Here is a 26,837-nt window from a genome sequence, read left to right as displayed (position 1 = left end):
GAGCAGTGTTTGCCCCAGGGGATCAAGTGCTTTCTAGTGAGTGGCAAAACTTTGGGAAATCCCGGAGCCCAGGACAGTACAGTGTGTTCAGGAGAATCTTGGGGAACGGAATGGACCCCACAGACCATGCCCTCCCCACCTCCAGCCCCGGTGGAGATCAGCACTTGGCCTCAGGACAGAGACCAGACTAAGAGAGGAGGTTACGAGGAATCAGGGAACCCCAGAAAGGAGGCAAGATTGCGAAGGCACCTGCGCGGCTCTGAGTCAAAGGCTGTCAGTCATCTCGGCTCTGACTGCTCTGTTCTCTCACAGCCCAGCCCTTTCCCGGGGCCCGGGGCAGGGGATTGCTACATGCCAGCTTGCCAGGGGAAAAACCGGAGCCTCACTTTAGTCCCTTCCAGTAATTGACACGACAGGGTGCTCAGGTGGGGGAGGAGAGAGCTTACCTCCATAAATGGCCCCACCCCTGGGCATGGTGGCTCACTCTGGCAGGTAGCAACGGGGGAGTGTGCACCTGCCACCAGTCAAGCTCCGCCAGACTGCGAGACCGGCAGAGCAGCCCAGGGAGCCAGTGAACCATGGACAAGTTGAAGTGCCCGAGCTTCTTCAAGTGCAGAGGGAAGGAGGTAGGAATCTGGGAGCTATGGGAGGTGTGGAGGGCTTGGGAAGGGAAAACTTAAGGGGAGGCAAGTCTCAGATTTTGCTCTCTGCAGCTGTTCCCTGTTTTCCACATTTCTGTTCAACTGCCTTCATGTGTGCCCAAGATGTCCCCATAGAGTAGAGGAAACATAGAACAGTTCTTACTCTGGTGGCTAGATGTCTTAGGGTCACCTCATCCTCTGCCTTGGGTGTGCCCACCACCTTGTGTTTTCTGTCCCTCTCCAGACTGTGTCCATATGCGGGAGGGAAATGAGAAAATGTACTGTCCTTATCTGACCTGAAGAACTCTCCCCTGTCCTCTGAAGTGGAGCGAGCATTGCTCCACCTGGTGGGACAGAAGAATTTGTCTCTGAATATTATTTTGTGGCTTTCAGAAAAGCACTGATTTTACTCTCCAGGATATGGAGAGAAGTTAAACTTCCCTGACAACTCCAAACATCAAAACTACCACCCAGTATGAAAAAGAGTCTATGAATTTTTTTTAATAGAAACTATATTTCATCCTTTTTCTCAAATATCTCCTCTGATTTCAAGAGCGTTGATTTTACCTAATTCATCTTTAAGACTTTTGTATTTGAAATTTTATTTTCCCACCTTCATTTGCCCATCATGCTGGGTGCCACATGTACCCTTTCCACCAAAATTTGGGTGATCTAACCCGAAGAAGTAGTAAAAATATCCACCTACAGAGCTTTTTTCATTTCATGGGATAAACGTTGTAAAGTAAAAGCAGCCATCCTCAGAAATCTCCCCAGCCTTGGAAAGTGTCCTCCTTAGCTGTGGTTTTCAGGGTTCATTCTCTCAATCTCTCTCTGCCTCTCTGTCTCTGTCTCTGTCTCACTGTCACTCTGTGGTTTTGTGAAATTATGCGTCTGTGGAATTTTTAATAGTAAAAAAAAACCAAGCTGTTGATATTTTCCCTTTTCTAGAAAGTGACGGCTTCATCTGAGAATTTCCATGTTGGTGGAAATGATGAGAATCAGGACCGTGGCAACTGGTCCAAAAAATCTGATTACATTTTATCTATGGTTGGATATGCAGTGGGATTGGGGAATGTGTGGAGATTCCCATATTTGACCTACAACAATGGCGGAGGTATTCCCCCCCCCCCAATTTATTTCCTCTTCAGTTTTAAGTGCGGTGTTTTATGGCCTCTGAGGATATTATAACAACTGAGGAAAGGTATATGATAATATGGGTTAGTGGGAGGATGGGAAATGAGCATACTGCATTTTATTATTAGACTATGAGTTTCTAGCTCACGTTGGAAAGCTGGCTTCACAAGATGTTCAGATATAAACTTGATAAAAGTTGTATATTTAGCACTTCTGAGCTTCTGATCTGAAATCCCATGTCATCTTCAACTATGACTTCGTCTTCTTAATTTACACCTTCCTATGATAATCTGTTCACACTCAAGTTGTGTTTTGCCTAATTTATAGCTGAACCTAAGCAAAAGACAGGGAATTCTCGTTCTCATAAGAAGCTCAAATAAATTGTTTGCTTAAATAAAATAAGGCATTACATTTTGGAAATTTAAGTGTGGAAGGAGTTTATTAAAAAGTAATTAAACGTTTTGTACTTTAAGCTGCAATATTCAGTTACATGTATTTCAAATTGGATTGATCATGTAGAAGGTCCTTTGAAAATGCAATAGAATGTAGATCAAGGCTAGGTGTTTAATTTCTGCAAAATAATGCAGTTTATACCTCATGGATCACTAAGGAAGACTCCATTAGAACAGGAGAAAAAAATAAGTCTGAAGTGACACACAAAAGGAAACAAAATGAATTGCATAATCTTCTAGTAATGTTGAAACCACTCTTCACTTACCATATTTTATTTACTTGTAATTACAGGTTCTGTTAGAAGTGTAGAGGTGACATCCCCTTATATTTCATAATTGGTTACCAGTGAAACGATGTCAGTATAAGTATTCTTCTTGGTACAATAGGATTTTGTGTGGTGATATTTCAATCTTATATTCCTTATTAATTGGTTATATTAAACATTCGTACTGGCCTTCAGAGAGTTAAGAAAGGGACTCTGTTTATCAAACACTTTAAGTGTTGGTGACATAAATTACCCTATCTAGAGCATACATTGTTTAATCATGGGTTTGGTATAAATTTGAGCTGGAAGATGACTCAGGAATCACCGTCTTTTTGGTGTCTATGTCCTAAGGTCCGTGTAGTGGAGAGAAGCATTCAGGCTCCTTTCCAACTTCTTATGTTCAAGTTTAGAATAGGAAATTCCCTGTGAGTTGACATCATACATAGGCCCAGTACTTACTATAAATTTCCAGGAACTATATTAAACTAGATTTAATAGAGAATTCTTAAACTTAGCTGAAATAAAATGGCATTATTTATTGTATGCTATTACCTCTTTCACCACTTCCTCTAAAAATTAATGTATCATATTGGCTCTCAGTTTTTAAAGATCACATCATTTGGGTAATGGATGATCTAGTCTCTCTCAATTGCTTCTTTCTCTTTTACCCAAGGGTAAAAGAGGAACATGAAATTCAAATTTTTCAAATGTTAATAGATTAGATTTTAAATTATGGTCAGGCTTGAAAGACTTGTTAAAATCTGGGGTCATTTTTATCTGTAGGAGCTTTTTAACAGTTTATGAAAGAGGAGTATCAGACTACCTTAGGGTCTAGGTCAGCAGGACTAACAATTGGTGACCACTATACTGGACTGATAATTTACCAGTTATGGTTGTTATTAATAATGAAATAATGAAATAATATAATGGGTGACAAGCCTTATACAGCATTGAGGAAAATCCTTCTTTGTGTGTGTCTAAAAACCTACTTACACTGGGCTGGCAAAGCGTTGCTTATTGTTGTGTTTAAACAGGGATATTTTGTATTACTTTTTCTTCATATTTATCATTGGTAGGAATTAAACTTCTATTAATCATAGTAATGATGGTATGTACATTGCAACATCTATAAAAACATATTTGTCCCTATGTTCTGGTGACTAGTATGTAACAAGTACTTTATTGTCTCCTAATTTTTAAAAATTAATTAATTAATTTTTGGCTGTGTTGGGTCTTCGTTGCTGTGCTTGGGCTTTCTCTAGTTGCGGCGAGCAGGGACTACTCTCCGTCGTGGTGAGTGGGCTTCTCATTGCGGTGGCTTCTCTTTGTTGTGGAGCACGGGCTCTAGGCATGCAGGCTTCAGTAGTTGTGGCGTGCGGGCTCAGTAGTTGTGGCACACAGGCTCAGTAGTTGTGACTTGCGGGCTCTAGAGCGCAGGCTCAGTAGTTGTGGCGCACTGGCTTAGTTGCTCCGTGGCATGTAGTATCTTCCTGGACCAGGGCTCGAACCTGTGTCCCCTGCACTGGCAGGAGGATTCTTAACCACTGCGCCACCAGGGAAGCCCGGTTGTCTCCCATTTTTAGTAGAATATATTTTTAGGGTTAGAAAAAATGTAATTCCCAGGTATGATGTTATAGTAGCATAATAGGAAAAATATATGAGGAAAAAAATGTAACATGGCTGTATGAAATGTACATAATCCAAAGGCTATTTTTATTCACTTATCTCCACATTTTTTAATTAAACTTTGTTAAGACTTCTAGAATACTTGAACAGTAAGCTTAATATTCTGTCCCTGCCTCTACCAAAAATCTGGTCATAGTTCTAATGAATAGTATTATGCCCTAAAAGCGGGCAGAAAAAAAGTAAAATAATAAAAGGTTTAAAACAAAAACCAAAAATGGGCCTGAATAATGTAAATGTAGGAGAATTAGTCCTTATGAAATTGAAAGTTAATTCTGAATGCATCTCAATTGTTCAGATTCTTCTACCAAAAATAATATTTCTTATTAACGTTGAGTGAAGACCCTTATGACTATTTGGAGAATACTGAACTTAGCTGTAGTAACTTCCACTTTGAACCACATTTAACATTTGAACCCTAAGTCTTAAAAACTGTTTATTTTTTAAGGAGAAAGGAGGGAACTTAACTTTGAAAATATACTATGTGCCTGCCCATTTCGCCAAGTGTTTTCACATAGGCTCTGTGATTTAACCCTTACCACAAACTGATGAGTTGGCATTGTTCTTCCCATTTATGAGGAACCCAAGGTTAAGAGGTTAGGTAATCTGCCCCAGGTCACATAACTGGTATATGATGGAGCCAGGATATAAAGCTAGGGCTACCTGGCTCCAAAGCCTGTGATCATTCAACTTCTCTGGATTGCTTTTTACGGGCTATTGTTTTTAATAATCACAATAACCTCATTAGGTAATACTAGCATCCCCATTTCATGGATGAGGAATCCAAGATTTAGAGAATCAACTATTTTCTCACAGACAGTAGTAAATTTGGAGCCTAAACCCAGCACTCTCTGACTCCACTATATCAGAATGCTTTCAAAATGTTGTGCTAGTTGCCAAAGTGCCATCCGGATTTGGGCATATAATAGTGCTTTGGTTCTTTTTTTGTGTTTTCTAGGTGCCTTCTTGATACCTTATGCGATTATGCTAGCACTGGCTGGTTTACCTTTGTTCTTCCTAGAGTGCTCACTGGGACAATTTGCTAGCTTAGGTCCAGTTTCAGTTTGGAGGATTCTACCATTGTTTCAAGGTTGGTATTAAAATGTTTTCCTTATTGGTCTATTCCTGCATATAGCTGTCCTCATATTAAAGGCAAAAGGGCATACGTTGCTTTTCTGACTGTTTGACACTGTCGAATTTAGAAATCAAATGTTACTTTATATTTCTCTTTATCTTGGGCTGCAGGTATGGTAGGGGTTAAGAAGGATATGAGAGAGTTGTTAAGGTGTCATTATTTTCCTGTTTTCACCTTTTGAATTATCTTGGCAGAAAAGTTGAAGGGCAGGTCACTATTTGTTCTTGAACATTCCTAATGGAATAGGACACTAGGAAAGTTTTTTTTTTAATGCTTTGATTGTTATTAAACATCCAATAGCCTTTCTGTTTGAAGATTAGGTATCATTTTGGTATGTGCTAGCTGCTGAAAACTACTCGTAAAGGCTTCAGTGTAACATCAAAAATATATTTATAGCGAGGTGGATAGAATATAGTGCTGGAATATTAAGGAAGCTACCTCAAAAGCTAGTCTTAACATAGGAGTTACATTCAGTATGCTTGCTGTATTTTGAAACCACTGAGCTAAAGAAATTTCAGAAGTTTAAATTTGGATGGTTACTGAGTTATTGAATTTTCTTTACATGCACTTGTAGAAATGCTGTACACTCTCCTTTTAGGACATTCATTCAGAGGATTTATCTTCTACTTGTCAAAATGTTGGTTTATATATGTCCATACCACTCTCTCACTTGGTCCCAGTTTACGTAAAATAGCTAGCTAGTGGGAAGCAGCCACATAGCACAGGGAGATCAGCTCCGTGCTTTGTGACCACCTAGAGGGGTGGGAGGGAGACGCAAGAGGGAGGAAATATGGGGATATATGTATATGTATAGTTGATTCACTTTGTTATAAAGCAGAAAATAATACACTACTGTAAAGCAATTATAATAAAGATTTTTTTTAAATGTTGGTTTGTAGATGAAGAGGGAAGTATTGGTCAGCGAGTCGATAGGATATGAGCTTTGAATAGTTTGTTTTTTTTAATAGTATCCACTCTGACCAGAATTTATAGACTTAATAAGAAATAATAATGAACATGGTTTTCCCTTATGTGAATTCGATGGCTTAATACAGGTCTTTGATCTTAGAACCTTTTTCTGATCAACTAAAAAACTGTCTCAGAAAGTCAATCATCAAAATAATTTTGAGAAGAAAGCTACTCAGACAGTAGTACTGTCTCCCCCATCAAAAAAAAAAAAAAAAAAAGAGGTAGAAAACATTGTTTGAAACAGTTTTCTCATTTTAAAATAGATTTTGTGGAAATTGAGATGCAGCTTTACGAATTAGGAAAACAAATTTCACTTGTTTTTTATTTTAATTGTTCTCTTTTCCAGGTGTGGGGATTACAATGGTCCTGATATCCATTTTTGTGACAATCTATTATAATGTCATAATTGCCTATAGTCTTTACTACATGTTTGCTTCTTTTCAACGTGAACTACCATGGAAAAACTGTTCTTATTGGGCAGATAAAACCTGTAGCAGATCGCCTATAGGTAAAATTCATTTATTTATTTAAAAAATATTATTAACTCTGCATCATTCTTTTATATTTTCTAAGAAGATTAAAGGGGTAAATCATTTTCTAACCAATTTAGGTTCAATTTTAAGTGAGACATAGGTTATTGATAAAAGCAGAATAAAGCATGTATAACCTGAAAATTGATTAATGCAATATGTTAATTTCTGAGGGCACCCAGTAAGGCTAAACCACTACTTGGAGTACTTCTTGCAGGCCTAAGTTGTGGGCAGCAAGAAAAGGAAGAAAATGGGAAAGTGGTAAGAGAGAAAAGCACTATTTATGATAGTAGTAGTGTTTCAGTTGATGGTTGAGTGTTGCTAATCTTTGGGACAATGTAGCATCAGTATTGTAGACTATTACCACTGGGATTGCCTGTGTATATTGGAGGATAAAGTGATAAAGATTTAACACTTCTTAGGAATTTAAAGGTGTCATTTATCTATATAAGTTAAATAAGTCCACATATGAAAAGTTCCTTAGAGCACTAAGTCCCAACTGAAATGATTGTTACTCTATAGCTGTTATTACTATAAATATAACCACAATTTAAAAAGGCAGATATTTTCATACTCACCCCCAGCTTAGTAGCAGAGAGGATTTAAGATGCTGAATGTGCATGGCTTATTCCATTTGTAAGATTTCTACTCCACCTTCACCAAGTAACAATTTAGACAGTACTTTAAATATTTCATCATTAAAGCTTTTTTTTTTCCAGGTAAGTACTCTTCTAAAACTAAGTATGTGTCTGTGTATGTATTCTTTTTTCTAATTTTTAGTGACACATTGTAATGTGAGTATAAAGCTAGGTGAAATCTTCCAAGTGAATAAAAGCTGGTTAGACGCCAACAATTTTACCTGCATCAATGGAAGTGAAGTTTATCAGCCAGGGCAGCTTCCCAGTGAACAATATTGGAAGTGAGTACAGTAAATTATCTACATCTTAAACGGATGTTATTAAAATTTTTTATAACAATAAAATATTGATCCGCTCCTTTCTTAACTCATATAAGTAGAAAAAAAAGGGGGGGGTGGAGTCAGAGCAAATTATACGTCGTTTGACTCAAATGTTTACCTAGCCTGTGTGAGTAGTAGTAGCCTGCAAAATTAGCTCACAGTTAACAGATTGTCGTTTATAAGTTAGTTATTAAATGGGCACAATGTTGTCAGTGATGATTTATACAGTGCTTATTAGCTATAAGCTAGGGCATTGCTTTGAAGGAAAAATATGCAACTTTTAGACTATAATGAGCAAGTTCTAATGATAAACAGTTGGGTGAGTAATATTGGGGGAAAATTGCTGTTTAAGGCTGAGATTCTTCATTATCCATTTTGCTTATAATTGTCATTATATGGTAAAAATAGATGTTCGGGGTTATATTTGCTTTTATTAATTTTAAATGATCTCTCTTTAATCTCCTTACTGTATACATACCCTTTACCCTTACATAACTTCTTTGACTATTGCTGTAATGAGCTCTTCCTCAGCTCCATGTTGTTGCTCTTTTTTTTTTTTTAAGATGTTGGGGGTAGGAGTTTATTAACTTATTTATTTATTTTTGCTGTGTTGGGTCTTCGTTTCTGTGCCAGGGCTTTCTCTAGTTGTGGCAAGCAGGGGCCACTCTTCATCGCGGTGCGCGGGTCTCTCACTAGCGCGGCCTCTCTTGTTGCGGAGCACAGGCTCCAAACGCGCAGGCTCAGTAGTTGTGGCTCACGGGCCTAGTTGCTCCGCAGCATGTGGGACCTTCCCAGACCATGGCTCGAACCCGTGTCCCCTGCATTGGCAGGCAGACTCTCAACCACTGCGCCACCAGGGAAGCCCCATGTTGTTGCTCTTTGTGACCCTTTTAAAATTTGGACCTTGAAATGTTCCAAATATAAAGCTAAGAATTAAAATCCTAGATCCATATATGTCCCTAGTGGAAATCATGGAATTATACCTTTGAAAAATGTATAAATAATGGGACCATTTAGGTTTGATAACTACAAGTATGATGAATAAGAAAATATTTAATACAATTTAAATGTTTTCTCCATCATTTGAACTTGAGAAAAAATACCGTAATAAGTAAAATGAAATAATCTGATGTAAGGTTAATTTCTTTCCATACAGGAGCTTTGAAATATTAGGGGAAAATCATAGCTAAAGGAATGAGTGGATCTTTTATTCTGGGGTTTGGAACTTTGGATTGGCTGCAGTTGACCAGAAAGTTCAGAGCCTAATTTTTCACTGAACTATTTTTGCCCCTCCATACAACTGCATCAATAAAAGAGTCACACAACAGTGATGTATTAATAAAATACTCATGAAGCTTCTCCCTGGATGAAAGATATTAAAAAATTCAGTGTATTAAGACAAGTGATTGTGTGTTCATCAAAGGGCTTATGTGTTTTCAGTAAAGTGGTGCTCCGACGGTCAAGTGGATTGGATGAGCCTGGAGTCATTGTGTGGTATTTAGCACTTTGTCTTCTTCTGGCCTGGCTCATAGTTGGAACAGCACTATTTAAAGGAATCAAGTCTTCTGGGAAGGTAATTTAGAAAACACATTAGACAGTGATGTAGCTGTTTTCCGATTTCATTGTAGTTCAACGCCAGGTATTACCAAATGCATGTTTTTTCTATGATGGGAACATTCAAATGTGTGAAAAGCTTTCTAAGTAGGCAGCCTCGCTCTAAGAAAATACATAAGAACACTGCTATTATTAAAAATAAAAGAAAACAAGCAAAAATTAGTACTACATGTGTGAAACTTCTCTAAACTTGGGCCCTTCTAGCTGATACAGCATTCTGAGGCTTGGGAGTATTTCTGTCCTACTATAATAAAGAAGCGTCTTGAATGGAATTATATATTGCAATGTTTGGTTTGGAAGGTTTAGATCCTTGTTATATATGTTGTATAGGGTAACAGTGTCAGGATTCCCCTTGTTAGAGAGAGAAGGATAAAAACGATACCATTGTTCTCTTAAAGCTTGCCAAAATTGACTCAGAACCTTGTCTCAGCAGAGTCCTCTTCTGAAAAACATTTCCCACTTCATTGTTTTATCTTTTAAACTTTCAGAGAGCATTGTGGCAATTTCTGAGAACAGTATGAAATTTTCTCTGTGAGCAGTTGTACAGTACTCAGAAAAGTAAATGTGTATGTGTTTGTAACTACTAGACTGAAATTTCCTTAAAGACAGAGGACAGGAATAACTGTGGATCCTATCTTTGTGTTCTGGTACAATACCTAGCACAGTCACTTAATGTTACATTGTAATGAGACATGCTGTTAGATCACAAAAATACAGTGAACATCACAAAGTCAGTGGAAACTTTCCAAAATAATGTTGCAATTGCACATTTTTGAAACCTTTGGTTCCTTTTCGATGTTAATATCGAAAGAATCCATTAAAAGCCATTTACCCACGCAATTAATTTTTATTGGTCTCTGGATGACTTGTTTAAATCATCTCCTTGGACATATTATCAAACATACGACATCTATGGACCAAGGAAATCATCCACATTAATGAAAAGCCAACCTCAAAGGCAGTCTGCTCATCTGGAACCATGTATTATCTAGGACACAAGCAGTTCACACGTATATATGTGTGCTATCAAACTCTCTTAATGGTAGCTTTAAGGATAATAATAGCAAGTGTCCAGTATTCACTTAATCAACTTTCATGGAATTTGGACACCTACTAGGAGATTTTCCTTCTCCTTGGGGATTGAGTATCATTGCAGGGTTTAAAATCATTTCCCTTCCCACATCAATGCAGTAATTTACCAAGAGGTGCTATTCAGTCCCCTCAGACATTTATTAGGATACATTTAGGAAAGCGCTCGATCTAGATTCCAAGTTACCATTGCTAATGTATTGTGTATTTACAACACAAACCTGGTAAATATTGCTTCATACATCAGAGTGTTTTGAAAGTGGATCATTTGAGAGTGGTGAGAACAGGAAGAGAAAATTATGCCAACATTGGTATTAGTATTATCAGACATTAATAATCTAATGAAATCTTTGATACTTTATTTTACTAATTTCAACTGGCTAATAACTTTATTTGTATATAATTGTACACCATGATTTAAAGAGATAACATTAACTTTTGGTTGTTCTTCGTGGTAGGTGGTATATTTTACAGCTATTTTCCCCTATGTTGTCTTGCTAATCCTGCTGATCCGAGGGGCAACTCTGGATGGCGCATCAAAAGGCATTTCATACTATATTGGAGCACAGTCAAATTTTACAAAACTTAGGGAAGCTGAGGTAAGACAATTTGGATTTCAAATTATCTGAGGAGGTAAAACTTAAAAGCCAATATTGAAAATCTTTGATTGCCATTGAGTGTCATAACATAGTAGCTTGCAAAAGAATATGTACTTAAGTTTATTAGCGTTTCCGTCCCCTAGGATGTCTGATTTAACTATTTAACATGACACTAATGCTCTCTTATTGGAAGTGAGACAATCATTTTTAGCAATAGGATTTTCAAAGTCATTTTATTCAAACTGATTCTATTTGACCAAAAGGATTTGGGGCTTATTAATCTGAAAAAGAATATTTCATGCATGAATACCTGCAAATTGATGACTAGGGCTATGTGACTTATCAGATAAACTCGTAGTAGGTTTAAAGATTATAGCTGATGGTTTAATGGTCTAATATAAATTTTAATTGTCTTCAAAAGTTAATATCAAAAGTTCATATTATGAAGTTAAAACATAAATTTGAAATGATGAAGCATTCCATAAACAAAACTGTTACTTGTACCAGACACACAAATATGTACCATGAATATGAATTGGTAACCCCTTTTAATATTAGTCTATCTCCAGACAATGGCTGTGTGTATCATAGGTACATAAAATCTTTTACAATTTTGACTGCAGACAGCATTGTCAGTAAGTGTACTCTATATACTATGCTTCTATTGATACAGGCTAATAACACTTTCACTGTTTTAGTAGTCATGTCACATTCTTGGAACACATTAAGCTTCTGGTCAGGTAAAACCCCACGGTATTACATTAAAATCAAGAAACACTATAATATCTACCATATTAGTACTGTTAGCCAAAATGGATATTAGTCTTAGTTTGCTATGGTATCCTTTGTGGAACTCATGCTAATTTCCAGCAATTGTGACTTTCTAAATACTCACGATCCGGATATTTAATTATCTGTTGTAGAATATTACTGGTAAGCAAGTCAAATTTATCAGTTTTTAGTAATGGAAATCCATCCTTTACCTTTTTGAAAATTGAGAGGTCAATCTCTGGCCTTCAGTTACCTTCTGTGTGTCCAATTTTCATTCAATAATTAACCATAAAACCCTAAATTATTTTAGAACTATGAAATTTTATTGTTTATGTGTTGGAGATTAACATAGTTTGATGTGTCTGTAGGCCCCTGTGTTGATTTCTTCATTTATCTTGGGTCTCATATCTTTTAATCTTGTCTGTTAATCTCTTTCCAACTAGAAGACCATTTTTGGTAATGAGAAGCAAATAAAATGGAAGTTGGGACTCATCATCTTCCCTCTGTTAGGTTATTACACAAGATAAAATATGTTAATGTTCTTTGAAATGGTAAACCGTTATATAAATATGAGCACACAAGTATTTTAATTATTGCTGTTATATAATACTGTATTGTAGATGCAACATTTTCCCTAAGAAGTGGACCCTCCATTTTCTTTAAACCTCATAACTTGGAGCACAGTTGAAAAGCCCCTTTGATATTCCTTTAAGTGGCTTTTACAAGCCTCAGATCACCTGGGCTTTATAGCTCCGTGAAACTATCCTGAAAATTTTATATGACTATTTTATAGTGGTCTGTGTTTCGGTGTCTCTATTGTCTTTAAAACATCAGAGCTAAGCCTAAAGCTCCTTATGAAACATACAGTTTAATCATCCTACCTCCTCTCCCCAACACAAACACTACCCTCATGCCTTCTTTGGGTTTGCTGGCAATGAGAATTTTTTCTTAGATGCTTTTTATTCTGCTCCAATCCATACTCTAAACATGCAATCATAAGTATATATTTTTTCCTTTTCTTTAAGTATTTGAACTCTACTGATATCTCTAGGAGAGTAGAGAACCATAGAAATTTATAGCTAGAGGGGTCTCCAGTGACTATTTTACTAACTCCGTCATTTTACAGTGATGAAGTTGAGACCCAGGAAGAGTCACACTTAATTAAATTTACATAGCCTGCTTTTGCATCTTGAATTAAGGTTTCCTAATCACTCAACTAATAATCTTGTATATAGCTATGAGATGGGTAGATATAGAGATTATAACTATGTTTGGAACTATATTTCACTTTTATTTGCAGCCTAGGTACATCATGGTATGCAGTAGCATTCTGACACAACCCAGACCTGCCACACGACCTCCAGCCTCCTTCCCCCAACTCACATATGCATACATAATGTATCAAGTCAAAGCAGCTGAGAGACCAACATAAACATGTTGTTCATTTCTTAATATGTACAACTGCCTAAGAAATAAGAGAGCATTTTTTTTCTCACATGATTTTGTTATATATAAGGGAAATAACCATGATCTAGCTGTCTATCTAGCCATCTATTTATCCATCCATTTTACTTCCTACTGGCTTCCTGCCAGTATATATATTATATATATATTTCACTTATATATAACAAAATCATGTGAGAAATAAGATGTAATAATAATCTAACATCAAGCTGTATTCTGAAGACCTAGTATTTATTTCACTCCTAACAACTTTATTTCAATTGAAATTGGAAATAGATTACATATCTTTCAAGGAGAAAATTATTGTTTTTAACTTCCACAAAAGAAACCGAATATCAATTTATGTTTCTTTTCCATAAAAACAATAATAGCTATCACTGAGTATCCTACTAATTGCTTTACATATGTTATCTCATTTAATTCTCACATCCTTCCTAGGACACATAATTATTACTACTATTATTAGCATCATCATCATCTCCATTTTATAGATGATGAAACAGGCTTGAAGATGTTAAATAAATCAAATTCAATGAAAGTGAGACATACTGGATTTAGGCTTCATTCTTTTTGACTCCAGAGCAAGAACTGTTAGTCACCATGTTATACGGCCTGCCTTCCACTGACCAGTCCTGTTTTCAGAAGGACTAAAACCACACTTTTGCCTACATATATGCCAGCCCTATTACGTGAAGTCTTCACAATTAGATTTTTCTTTGGGGTAATGTTATATCTACAGAATTTTACTATTAAAATGGATTTACCTAGGTTAGTTTCTAAGATTTATTATTGTCCTTTAGCAGAGACATAGGAGGGGTAGATCGTGAAAGGGGGAATGATAAAGGGGTCGAATTAGATGGAGAGATGAGGCCAGCCACGTGGGGCTCTAATCAAAACATGGAATGAGGGTACTGGATGATTGAGGGGATGCCTAAATGTATCATCATTCTTCAAAAACTGCCTAGTACCACCCTTGTTAAGAATTAATGTTTTTATTGTCCCCAAGTTGATATGTGGAGTAAATAGAATTCCAATCAAATTCCCAGCACAGTTTCCATGGAACTTGAAAATTTATTCTAAAATTTATGCAAAGGAGAAAAGGCAAAAAAGCAAGGTGTTTCTGAAGAAGTGAGGAAGACTTGTCTTACCAGATATGAAACAATATTATAATGCTATAGGTATAAAAATAATGTGGTGTTAGCCTAGGTATAGACATACAGACCTGTGGCACAGAATAGTAATCTCGGAAACAGATTCATGAACATATGGAACTTGATATGTGGCAGAAGTGGGGATGCAGGTCAGTGGGAAAGGGATTGACTATCCAATTGATATAATTGAAAATATCAGTTATCTTTGGACATAATTGATAATATCAATTATCTTCAGATAATTGATATTCCATTTAGAAAACAATGTGTTGAGGGACTTCGCTGGTGGTCCAGCGGATAAGACTCCACGCTCCCAATGCAGGGGACACGGGTTTGATCCCTGGTCAGGGAACTAAGATCCCACAACCCACATGCCGCATGCCACACGGCACGGGCAAAAAAAAAAAAAAAAAAAAAGAAAGAAAGAAAGCAATGTGTTGGGATTCCTAATTTAATATGCATAGTATCAATTTCAGGTGAACTGAAAACTTAAGGATATAAGCAAAACTTTAAGTCTTTTAGAAGAAAATATAGGATAGTAGCTTTATGACCTTGGTCTAAGGATTCTTTTTTTAAGTCAGAGAAATCAAGAACAATACATAAAAGCAAAGATGAATACCTTCAACTACATTAAAACAAAATCTTTGGTTCATCAAAGGACACAATGTTAAGAGGTGAAAAATATAAGCCACAAATTGGGAGAAAAAAACTAACATATATAACAGATAAAGGATTAGAATCCGAACTACATAAAGAATTCCTCGAGATCAAGTAAGGCGAATAACCCAAACAAAAAATTGGCAAAAAATATGAACAGGAATTTCACAGGAAAAGACTATGGAATATATACACATAAAAACATGCTAAACCTTATAAAGTACTTAGGGTTATCAAAACTCATTTCACAGCCACTAGTTTGGACAGTATTAAAAATTCTGACCAGTGTTGGCAAGGATATAGGGGAATGGGAACTCTCATACCAGCTGGTGGGAGTGCAAAGTGATACAACTACTTTGGAGCATAATTTGGCAATATTTAGTGGGGCAATACAGCAGTGGAAAAAAATGTTCAGAACTACATACATTTAATTGAACCATATGAATTTGCCTATATTCTTTCATTTTTGACTTACAAAATTGAAATTTTATATGGTTCAAATTGATAATGGATAAATCTCATACACTACTGAATGGAAAAAGCAGGTTGTATAAGTTTACATGCTTTAAGAAAACTTTTCTATAAACTCAGAAACATGTAAAGCTAAATGCCATATTGTTTAGGTTAGTAAAAATATAAAGAACATTGAAGAAATGATAAACACAGAAGTCAGGATAGCAGTTACCACTGAGGTTGGAAGAGTGATATGATCAGGAAGGGGCACAGGGAGGATTTAATAGACTAGTAACAGGGCTTCCCTGGTGGCACAGTGGTCGAGAATCTGCCTGCTAATGCAGGGGACATGGGTTCGAGCCCTGGTCTGGGAGGATCCCACATGCCACAGAGCGACTAGGCCCATGAGCCACAACTACTGAGCCTGCGCGTCTGGAGCCTGTGCTCTGCAACGAGAGGCTGCGATAGTGAGAGACCCACGCATCGAGATGAAGAGTGGCCCCCGTTTGCCACAACTAGAGAAAGCCCTCGCAGAGAAACGAAGACCCAACACAGCAAAAATAAATAAATAAATAAACTCCTACCCCCAACATCTTCAAAAAAAAAAAAAAAACATTAAGTCCCTGGAATTTATAAAAAAAAAAATAGACTAGTAACATTTTATTTCTTAAGCTGAGTAGTGGGTACTTGGGTATTTATTTTGTTCTTGTATGAATATTTATTCATTTGTATATATGAAATATTTTATATAAATGAAAAATTAAGAGTGTGATTTTAAATATTATTTTCATTGTAGGTTTGGAAAGATGCTGCCACACAGATATTTTATTCCTTGTCAGTGGCTTGGGGTGGTTTAGTTGCTCTGTCATCTTACAATAAGTTCAATAACAACTGCTTCTTAGATGCCATTGTAATTTGTTTGGCAAATTGCCTCACTAGTGTGTTTGCTGGATTTGCTATTTTTTCTATATTGGGACACATGGCTCATATATCTGGAAAGGAAGTCTCTCAAGTTGTAAAATCAGGTATGTAATGCTATATATTATTAACTTTGATTAAGTCAATATAGCTCATTTAAGAAACACTGATATATTTTATAGCAATTAAAGCACTCAAGATTTAGGGTATTGTGTTTTCTTTCTCTTTTCATCTTATATAACTTGGTTGTTTTAATGATTTAATAATTCTTAGATGATCTGAGAAACAACAGTACATTACAGAACACTTGTTTAAGAATATTTTTTCCAAATTTTGTTTAATCCTTAATAGGAACTACTTACTGCACAATTGCAAGTATCAGGCATCATGCTATGCACTTTACATGCATTATCTTCATCTGTGTGTATGTATATCTATATACACATACATATATATACATGTGTGTGTTAATATGTATACATGAATATATGAGAGACTATATATAAAAATTAATCCACGAAAAATTACACTATTAGGTCTGAATTTTTAAAACGCACAAGTGTCATACAGATAGAAACACAACTGACTTTTAGTATACAGCTGTGTCCAGCTTTAAAGGAATCTGATTAGTGAACTTCCTAACTTTAAAGACATTAACTAGGGATGCTTAATTATCTGGCTAAAGATTCTCTGGAACAGAATTCTAGGGTTCTTTTAAGTAGGACTTTCTTATTAAATTTCTATTTATGGTTAGTATCATTTGATGGAGAGATTGATGAATGAGAATAGAATGTTAGGACTAGAAAGGACTTTGGAGATCATCTAGTATCCAGCTCCTCATTTACAGAGGAGTGGATTGATGCACAGAAATGTTATGTCTTGCAGAAGATCGAATCATTAGGAAGTGACAGAGCCTAGGCTAGAAGCTAATTCTCCTGACTCCTAGGCCAGTCCTCTGGGAGGTTGGAGAAACTTAAAATACTTAAAACTAAGTATCATATAACATGACTGAAATTTTTTTATAAAGCATCTCTAAAGGTAACATACATCAAATAGAATGAATTGAGTGATTGGGACTGACATGTATACACTGATGTGTATAAAATTGATGACTAATAAGAACCTGCTGTATAAAAAGAAAAAATGTGCCTTCCTGATAAAATGTTTAAAATAAGTAAAAAACAAAAAAAAAACAAATAGAAAATAAGATTCAATTTATAGTTTCATTACATACAATTTTGCAGGTATCCATATAATAATTAAAAGGGCACTAAAATTATACCCATTACCTTGTAATAACCTATAATGGAGTATAATCTGCAAAAAATACTGAATCACTATGCTGTATATCTGAAAGTAACATAATACTGTAAATCAACTATACTTCAATAAAAAAATAAAATGGCACTACACGGCTGTGAAATGTACAGTGAAAAACATAAATTAAATGGCACTACATATAGTGATTTGGGGTAAATATTTGGAAAGAGAGTTAAAGACTAAAAAGTTAATTCCATAAAGACTAAAAAGTTAATTCCATGAACATATCTTTTGCGGGCCCCTCACTGCTGTGGCCTCTGCCGTTGCGGAGCACAGGCTCCGGACGCGCAGGCTCAGCGGCCATGGATCACGAGCCCAGCCGCTCCGCGGCATGTGGGATCTTCCCGGAATGGGGCACGAACCCGTGTCCCCTGCATCGGCAGGCGGACTCTCAACCACTGCGCCAACAGGGAAGCCCAGCCCTCTAGTATCTTATCTTGAAAATGTTCAAATATGTGAATTTTCTTGGCAACTAATTTTAAATTAAAATGCCATTTATTTTCTTAGGTTTTGATTTGGCATTCATTGCTTATCCAGAAGCTCTAGCTCTACTCCCAGGTGGGCCATTTTGGTCCGTATTATTTTTCTTCATGCTTTTGACTTTGGGTCTCGACTCTCAGTTTGCTTCCATTGGTAAGAAATATTCCCAATGTTAACATATCCCTCTTATATTTTACTCATGTTTCCTCTACTTAAAAACATCCTTTTCTTACCCTTGTTGCCCCCCTCTAGCTTTTACTCTCAAAATCATCTTACTGAAAGTTCTTTTTAACTTAAGTTTTAAATATGGAAAAATACAAAGTACTCATGTATCAGACATCCCAAAGGAGCAGAGATTAATATTTTATATTTGCTTCAGATATTTTTTAGAAAACTAAACTGTTATAGATAAATTTGAAGTCCCCTGTGTTTCTCTGTCTAATACAATTCACATTTCTTCCTTCTTAGAAGCAACCGTCACCATGGATTATGTATGTTATTCAGACCATGTTTGTATACATTTTATATGTATCCATAAATAACATATAAATTTTAAAAATTTCACATAAATGTGAAGTTTCATAGCATACATATCATTCTGACAGTTGTTTTTCATATGTGTTATGAATCCATGTTGATACATAGACATATAGCACTAATTAATTCACAATCTGTTGCCATAATGATGGGCATTTGGATTATTTCCAATTTTTAAAGATTACACACACTGCTGCAATGACTATTCTTGCACATGGTTCTGTGTACACATAGGGATTTTCCCTAGGGTACCCACCTAAAAATTCTGAATTTCATCATATCGTGCTCTTACATAAACCATTTAAATAGTTTACAGGATAAGGTCCAGCTTCCTCTAGTTGACTTTCAAAGCCCTCCAAAAATCTCGAATATGTTTCTTAATCCTTTTACTCATATATCCTTCTACTTTTAGCCAGTACCCTGTTTCACGAACACATTTATTTCTTAAACCTAGAAGGCCTTTCTATCTCCATGTTAGTTATTCAAATATTTACCTTATTTAAAAGTTCTACTAGAATTTTTCCTTCCCTATAACCCTCTTTCACACTACTTCAGCCCTCGGGAACCTGTTACCTTATAATTGCTACCAATGAAAAGCCTTATAAAACAGACTAAAAACAACAAATAGGGCTCCATTTGATTCTTATCAGAACTGGTGAGTAGTCACTGCCAAGAGAAAGGACCCCGTGGATTTTTAAAAGTAAGAAGTAGGGCCCAGCGTATATTCTCAACACATATTTGTAAATTTGATTAATAGAAGTTGATTTCTGTGATTAAAATTATTGGCAAATGAGTTGACATGCCATTTTTTCCCTTCTGAAGAAACGATTACAACAACGATTCAAGATTTATTTCCCAAAGCGATGAAGAAAATGAGGGTTCTCATAACTTCGGGTTGCTGCTTGGTTTTGTTTCTCCTTGGCCTCGTGTGTGTGACTCAGGTATACTACAGTATTTTTTCATAGACAAAATATTAGTTGGAATGTACTTTATAATCTAAATGAGGAAGCCAAGGTTTAAGAGGATGTTTAGTGACAAGTCCAAGTCTGACTTGCATCAAGATTTTCTGACTTTTAGCCCAGATTTTTTCCCCATTATAACACAATTTCAATAGTAAGTATATTTTGCAGAGGGGGAAAAAGCCCGATAATGGACAATTTCCCCAATTACAATAAAGTTATATACTTTAAACATAGGCTGTATTTCTTGTCAGCTACTACAGAGCACACACTGCATATCATTTTGATAATCAACTATTCTAAATGCTTATTTTTTAACAGTGACTCAGTATAGAATAAAAGGTACATCCTGTTTGAGATATTTAAAGCCACGTTTGTGTTTACATTTGAAAACATTCCTTTTCGCATTTTGGCAGAGGTGAAACCAAGGAGCATATGTTAAAATCAAATTAGTAGATTCAATTTGAGTACCTCATCAATCATAGAAATAATTAAAAATATACTTAAAAGTAACTGATTTTTTTTGGTAGGCTGGAATTTACTGGGTTCATCTGATTGACCACTTCTGTGCTGGATGGGGCATTTTGATTGCAGCTATACTGGAACTAATGGGAATCATGTGGATTTATGGTAAACAGTGACTATAGAATTATCTACACATTTTACTAAAACGACTTAGTTTGATTCCTTCTTATTATGTTTACTGTAATAGCTAAGTATAATATACTGGACAAAAATTTATTATGAATAAAATGTAGTTAAAGGTATATATATGCTTCATTGCTGTAATATTGGAAAATGTTTAGACATGGAAAGATAACTTGGGGCCACAATGATTAATGCATGAAAGTATAAATAAGGGCTGAATGCACTCCTTGTTGTTTTTAGGAGGCAACAGATTCATTGAAGATATAGAAATGATGATTGGAACAAAAAGGTGGATATTCTGGCTATGGTGGAGAACTTGTTGGTTTGTCATTACGCCTATGGTTTTGACGGTAAGTATTAACATGCCATGAATTTGGTATTAATAATATATATATTTAAACACTTTTAAGGTAAACTTGAATTATTCACACTGAATACAGTAAGGCAAATTAATGTCATAAAGTAATGATTTTCAACTTTTACTTCATGACTGGCGCCTCCAAGTTGCCTAAATTACAATGCCTTTCTTTGTAGTATTATTTTTGAGGCCATAGGCTTAAACAGTTACCATTTGAGAAAATAACCAGGCTCCTATAGACTTAAAGGTCCTAGATACTTAAAAATTATCAATAGGCTAAATTTTTAAAAACCAGTCATTTGCTCATTCCCTAAAAAATATGCTGAGCCATCTACAATGTTCTTAACCTCTCTGCTTAAGACCCAGTCTCTGCCTTCAAGGAATTCAATCTAAATATACTAATTGCTAAGAAACAACACTCAGTTGTTAATGCATATTTTTTTATGGGAAGTGTTTAGTATCTGGAATTACTAAAAGAAACTCATGTGTGTCAATAGAGGCAATAGTTTATGTTAAAAATTGGTGCTATTTAGGAGCTGAGGGAAAGCAAAAGATGCCTTCTTGGAGAAACGTGACATATAGACATGATATCTTTAAATAAAAGCTCAGTAAAAGGCTGAATGCCAAAATAAACACTTAATGGGACAGAGAATTTCTATGGACTAGAAATAATGGTGGGGGTGGGGCAGTGGCAAAGCCTTATAGAGGATGTTTTGGTTCTCACTGCCCCCATGCTTCAAAGGTTTTCCTAGAAAAGGCCATTACATAATTTGATCTAGAATTTGTTTTAGAGCGTGTTTTTAACATTATAAGGTCAGGTTCAAGTAGTGAGCGGTTGGGATTTTCACAGTGCTACTAAATATTGTTTTCCTTATTTCACAAGTCTCCACAAGTCTCCATGATAATATAAGCCCTTTACCAACTTAGAAAATCTAACTAGACTTTTTAGCCAGCTAATTTTCACTGATTACTAGGTTTGACAACTGGATTTACTTTAAAATGCAAAAGTATTAGATATTAAATGATATACATTATCATCTATTTTGTATAAAGTCATATATATTAGATTCCACTATCCCTCAGCCATTCTCTTGTAGTTACGTAAAATTATGGTAATTGTGAAATAAACTTAAATTACTGTAATGAAATGAAAGAAATTAATCTATTTAATTCTAAAATTAAACTTGAATATCTATAAAATTCAAGACAGGTAAATTTAGAGGAACTACTAGATGATCTTTTAGTTTTTCTCATTTTGTTTTGTTTGCTTTACAGATTTCTAAATAATTAGTTTTAATGCTGCAACATTCTAGTAGGTTGTTTTTAAAATACTTTTTAAAAAACTTGGCCTTAGTTTTCATCTTGAAGAGTCACTGTTTTGCCCAAACATATATTGAGCTTGTTTTTTTCTCAATAAGAAAGTGAAGGGTGCTTTGGTAATTATGTACCAATGTGTGAATGCGTGTGTGTTTTGGGTGTGGAGTAAGGGGTGCTCTGTGTAGTGGAAAATAATAGAAACAACTTCTAAGCAAGGTGCAAAGCATGTTCACTGAAGTGTACTTTACATTCTCATTGAATTGATTGATATGCTGGCTAGCTTATAGAACAGAATAAAACCATGCTATTATAAGTGAAATAAATGTTGTATTTCAGTATTTTATTGAAATACATGTTGTACAAGTATTTGTATCTTTTATAAGTATATGGAAGTGCTAATTTTGGAAGAATCTATTCAGAGCCAAATACAAGTTATTTAGATTCGTTCATTTAGTATTTTATCTTCTGGCTAGTTACCTGATTATCTTAGTTGGCTTGAATGTATTTTCATTTTAATTGCTTTTGATAAGTTATTTCTAAGGAATGGAATCAAATTGCTAATACTTAGTGCAAATGAAATCATTAGTGCAATAAAGTTTAATCTTTACCATTTTCTTTTCATATTTTACTTTCGCAGGCAATCTTGATCTGGTCATTGGTACAATTTCATAGACCTGATTATGGCAAAATTCCATACCCTGACTGGGGAGTTGCTCTAGGCTGGTGTATGATTATTTTCTGTATTATTTGGATTCCAATTATGGCTATTACAAAATTAATTCAAGCTGAAGGAACCATCCTTCAAGTAAGCATGTTAATATTATTTATACTTTAAAAGTTATGGTATCTATACCCGTACTGAGTTCTACTGAGATGACACAAAGCAAATGACCTTTTTCCTTTATATCTATAATTTTCACCTTTAAAACTTCATCTGGTTATAATACATACTGTAATAGCATGTTAAAACTGGAAAAACTCTGGTAAATTTCTTGAACTCAGTCTAGACCCTGAATTATCCCTCTTCCATGGAGGCCCAGGGGAGTTGATTATGACATCTCAATAGGACAATGACAAGGTAGGCTCAGCAGGCAGATTGGGTTCAAGATCTAGGTGAGTGCTTTGTGGATCTAGATCAATGGTTTGACCCTTTCTTTGGTTATTGAAACTTCCCAGGCATACCTGGTTTAGATCCTCACTTAACCCTCACCCTAAGGCCAGGATAGAAATGTCTGAGAATTCAGTGAAAGTATATGAAGTGATATTGTTGCTTGAATGGGTTCACGAAACACTTTCTTTTGAAATCATTTACATACTCAATTATTTTGGCTTTGTAGTTAATACAATTCTGTTAACAATTGGTTACATTTGAGTATCATTTTTTTTGGTAGACAGTATATTAAGAATTTAGATGATCATTTTTTACTTTTCTATGGTTCTTATTTCATTTTGGTTAGCAAGGAGACTTAACACTCTAAAATTTTCATTTTTTTTCTTTGCTTTTCAGCGCATTGTCAGCTGCTGCAGACCAGCTTCTAACTGGGGGCCATACCTGGAAAGACATCGTGGGGAAAGATATAAAAATATGGTAGATCCTAAAAAAGAGACTGACCATGAAATACCTACTGTTAGTGGCAGTAGAAAACCAGAATGAGATCTAGTTTTTAAAAATATGTGGTTGTGTAATGTGATTATTTTAGAATAGAGGAAATTTTTATTTATTTGAATGTTGAGTAGAAAAACATATATACTAGGTTCATAATAGTATGATGAGCTTTTTTTCCCATTTAAGCAGGAATGTAATATAAAAATGTGAATCTACTAATGTTTAGCAATGTGATTATTATATTTCTTTTAAGATTATCTTAACACACACATAGCTGCCTCTATTTCACAATAAAATATTAAAAATAATATTTTTCTAGTATATTGAAGGCTTTATTTTGAACTGGTTATTTAGAAAATAGTTACATTTTCTATTATACAAGTTTTTAAATATCACTTGCTTACGTTTTCTTAGTACATAATCCTTCCTTTCCATAAAGCTGGGGAAAATAAATCAATATATTTAAAAGACAGTGTTAAAATTGAAAGCCTCACTTAATTAGAAATGCCATATATATGAAAAAATGGACTGTGTATATAATATGATGACTGTAGCTTAATACTTTTGGTTCATATGTCTAAAAACTTCATGTATTCATGGCTCACTTCTTCTAGGTGAACTTAGTGGTTACATTCTTTGTTTATAAATAGTGAAGTAAGACAGAAAACTAAGGATCCCATGGCCAGTAAGTGATAAATCTAGAAAATGGAATCCAGAAGCTTTGATTACTTCTAGTTAATAGATCAAGTAGAATGATTTTGTCTTATCTGAATAAGTTACTACTTATGGGTGGTAACTTATTTACATACTTACAGAAGATAAACGTGTGAAACTTGTCAAGAATGAGGGCAGCCAAATTAGAAAGTCCTATGTCCCAATTTGCTTACAAAAGATAATGAAAACATACTATATCACTAATAGATTTTTTTTTTGACAACTCATGGGAGTTCTAAGTTCTCCATCCACTTTTTAAAAATTTAATTTAATTTTTATACAGCAGGTTCTTATTAGTTATCCATCTTATACATATTAGTGTATACATGTCAATCCCAGTCTCACAATTCATCCCACCACCACCCCCACCACTTTCCCCCTCGGTGTACATATGTTTGTCCTCCACATCTGTGTCTAGGTTTTTCTAGGTTCCACATATATGCATTAATATACGATATTTGCTTTTCTTTTTCTGACTTACTTCACTCTGTATGACAGTCTCTAGATCCATCCACTAATAGGTTTATACGTTGATTATATATCACTGACAACTGGTTTACTATCACAGCCTAGGATGGTGAACATTACCTAACTATGTAAGAAACTTTTCATTTATTCTTAAGGTTCTTAACCTGGGCTTCAGAGAATGTATGAAGCTGAAATTCATGTAATATTTTTCTACGTGTATGTGTGTATGCATTTTTCTAGGGTGAGAGTACATAGTTTTCACCAGAATATCAAAAGTGATCTGTGGCTCAGAAAAGTTTAAGAACCACATATACTACTGCTGGCTTTTTGTTCTTGTCAAATGAGGAATAAAAGAATAATTTTAAGCCTTAATTTCTTATACATTTTAAATTCCTTTTCCTCTTCCTTTTGATTGAAGATTAAAGGAGGAACGGATTAAGGTGTTTCTTTAATTTACACTGGTAACTTATTTTGGGGGGAGGGGGCATGAAGGTAGGTAAATAGGTAGGCCTGTAACTGAACAACCTCAGTGAATTATGTACATATATAAGATGAACTTGTGTTAGATATTTTGAGGGTTTCCTTTGAGCGTAGATCAAATGCTGTTAGTGAATGTCAACAGATTGTTAATTCCTCAATTATACTGGATTTTATAAAATACTATTTGAAATAGATAACTACAGCTTAGACGTTAACTTTAATCCATATTATATTACATGCATTCTACCCTTATATTTTGGTGTTATTTGAGGTGTGGATTTTTCACCAAATAAAAAAATGCATGCAATTTTCTACGGTGACTCTTGTAGTTCAGGGAAGATTTAGGCACACTTCTAATGAAATACTGATAATATCTAATTGGTGGTAGTGGGGGTACTGGAAAAGAAGTCCACTTCAAGAGCTGACTACAAAGAGTAGTTAAGAGTTTCTGTGACTATCTTTACAATCATGTAAAGTACAGATCTTAACAGAGTGCCTGGCACATTGTAGGGTGTTCAATGATAGCTCTTAGTATTATTATTATACAGATTCAACAGTGGTAAGAAAGACTCTTCTGCATAATGGAAAGAGTTCCATCAAATCCCATTTACTTTAATGCAAACTTGGAGACATTTACAGTATTGTATTGTAAACCATTAGAAAAAACTGTTTTTCACACTTGAGTGAAATTAAAATCACTGTATCTCAATATTCTTTTTAGTGTAGCTTATTAAAAAGAAAACAACTCGAACTGTTTCTTTTTCTATTGTGCTTTCATTCCTTTCCCAGTGAAATATATATTAGCAACATAATCAATTCTTTAAATGTGAGTGAGCAAACTGACAAATGTCTGAAGTTTGTATCTGACTTGGCATCCCCTCCCCCCTTTTTTTTTTCCGGTACGCGGGCCTCTCACTGTTGCGGCCTCTCCCGTTGCGGAGCACAGGCTTCGGACGCGCAGGCTCAGTGGCCGTGGCTCACGGGCCCAGCCGCTCCGCGGCATGTGGGATCTTCCCGGACCGGGGCACGAACCCCTGTCCCCTGCATCGGCAGGCGGACTCTCAACCACTGCGCCACCAGAGAAGCCCTCCCCTCTCCTTTTAAATAATAATTCATTTGGTATAAACACATATAATCAAATGAATCCACTCAAAGTGCCTTTAATGATTGCCTCCAGTGTCATTACATTCTGTATGCTTGTTAGTGGATTTCCGGTTAACTTAATGCACGATTTAAACCCTTAGTAACTAGGAATCGTTCCAATTCAGCCAGATTGTATTCCATGATGCTGAGGTTTACAAATATTTTCCTCTGCGTGGCTATCCAGTTTTGGAGATTAATATTCCATTGACTGTTGACTGAAAGACACTTATCAGTATTGCTCTTAGCTGACTGAGTAGAAGAGGATGATCTCACCAGTGCAAGAGAAGTCGATTTGATGACATTTCACCAGTGTTTCTCTGTAA

At 35.4% G+C, this 26,837-nt stretch overlaps 1 protein-coding gene across 2 annotated transcripts; it reads left to right on the top strand.

The window, feature by feature from the left end:
* The first annotated feature begins 469 nt into the window (after positions 1-469).
* On the top strand, positions 470-24,017 carry SLC6A14 (solute carrier family 6 member 14). 2 transcript variants are annotated; one of them, XM_067724462.1, is made up of 14 exons: positions 470-626; positions 1,590-1,755; positions 5,135-5,266; positions 6,627-6,788; positions 7,591-7,729; positions 9,209-9,341; positions 10,930-11,070; positions 16,363-16,591; positions 18,312-18,437; positions 19,644-19,762; positions 20,311-20,410; positions 20,669-20,778; positions 22,741-22,908; positions 23,611-24,017. In XM_067724462.1, the coding sequence occupies exons 1-14, from the start codon at positions 579-581 to the stop codon at positions 23,755-23,757; spliced, it is 1,920 nt and encodes a 639-aa protein (XP_067580563.1). In that variant the 5' UTR covers positions 470-578; the 3' UTR covers positions 23,758-24,017. The 2 variants fall into 2 exon arrangements, with proteins under 2 accessions (XP_067580563.1, XP_067580564.1); XM_067724463.1 differs by lacking the exon at positions 1,590-1,755 and having other exon boundaries at positions 490-626.
* Positions 24,018-26,837: the final 2,820 nt, after the last annotated feature.

Source organism: Pseudorca crassidens, chromosome X (genome assembly GCF_039906515.1).
Source record: "Pseudorca crassidens isolate mPseCra1 chromosome X, mPseCra1.hap1, whole genome shotgun sequence".
NCBI classification, from domain to species: Eukaryota; Metazoa; Chordata; class Mammalia; order Artiodactyla; family Delphinidae; genus Pseudorca; species Pseudorca crassidens.
The sequence above is the reverse complement of the archived record's forward strand: the minus strand, read 5'-3'. Positions and strand labels throughout refer to the sequence as shown.

Excerpts from the sequence above, each read along its gene's own strand:
- SLC6A14 (XM_067724462.1), top strand. The coding sequence starts at position 579 with ATGGACAAGTTGAAGTGCCCGAGCTTCTTCAAGTGCAGAGGGAAGGAG. Across the intron at positions 11,071-16,362 it reads CAAAACTTAGGGAAGCTGAG|GTTTGGAAAGATGCTGCCAC; the intron begins GTAAGACAATTT and ends TTTTCATTGTAG. Across the intron at positions 20,779-22,740 it reads TTACGCCTATGGTTTTGACG|GCAATCTTGATCTGGTCATT; the intron begins GTAAGTATTAAC and ends TTACTTTCGCAG.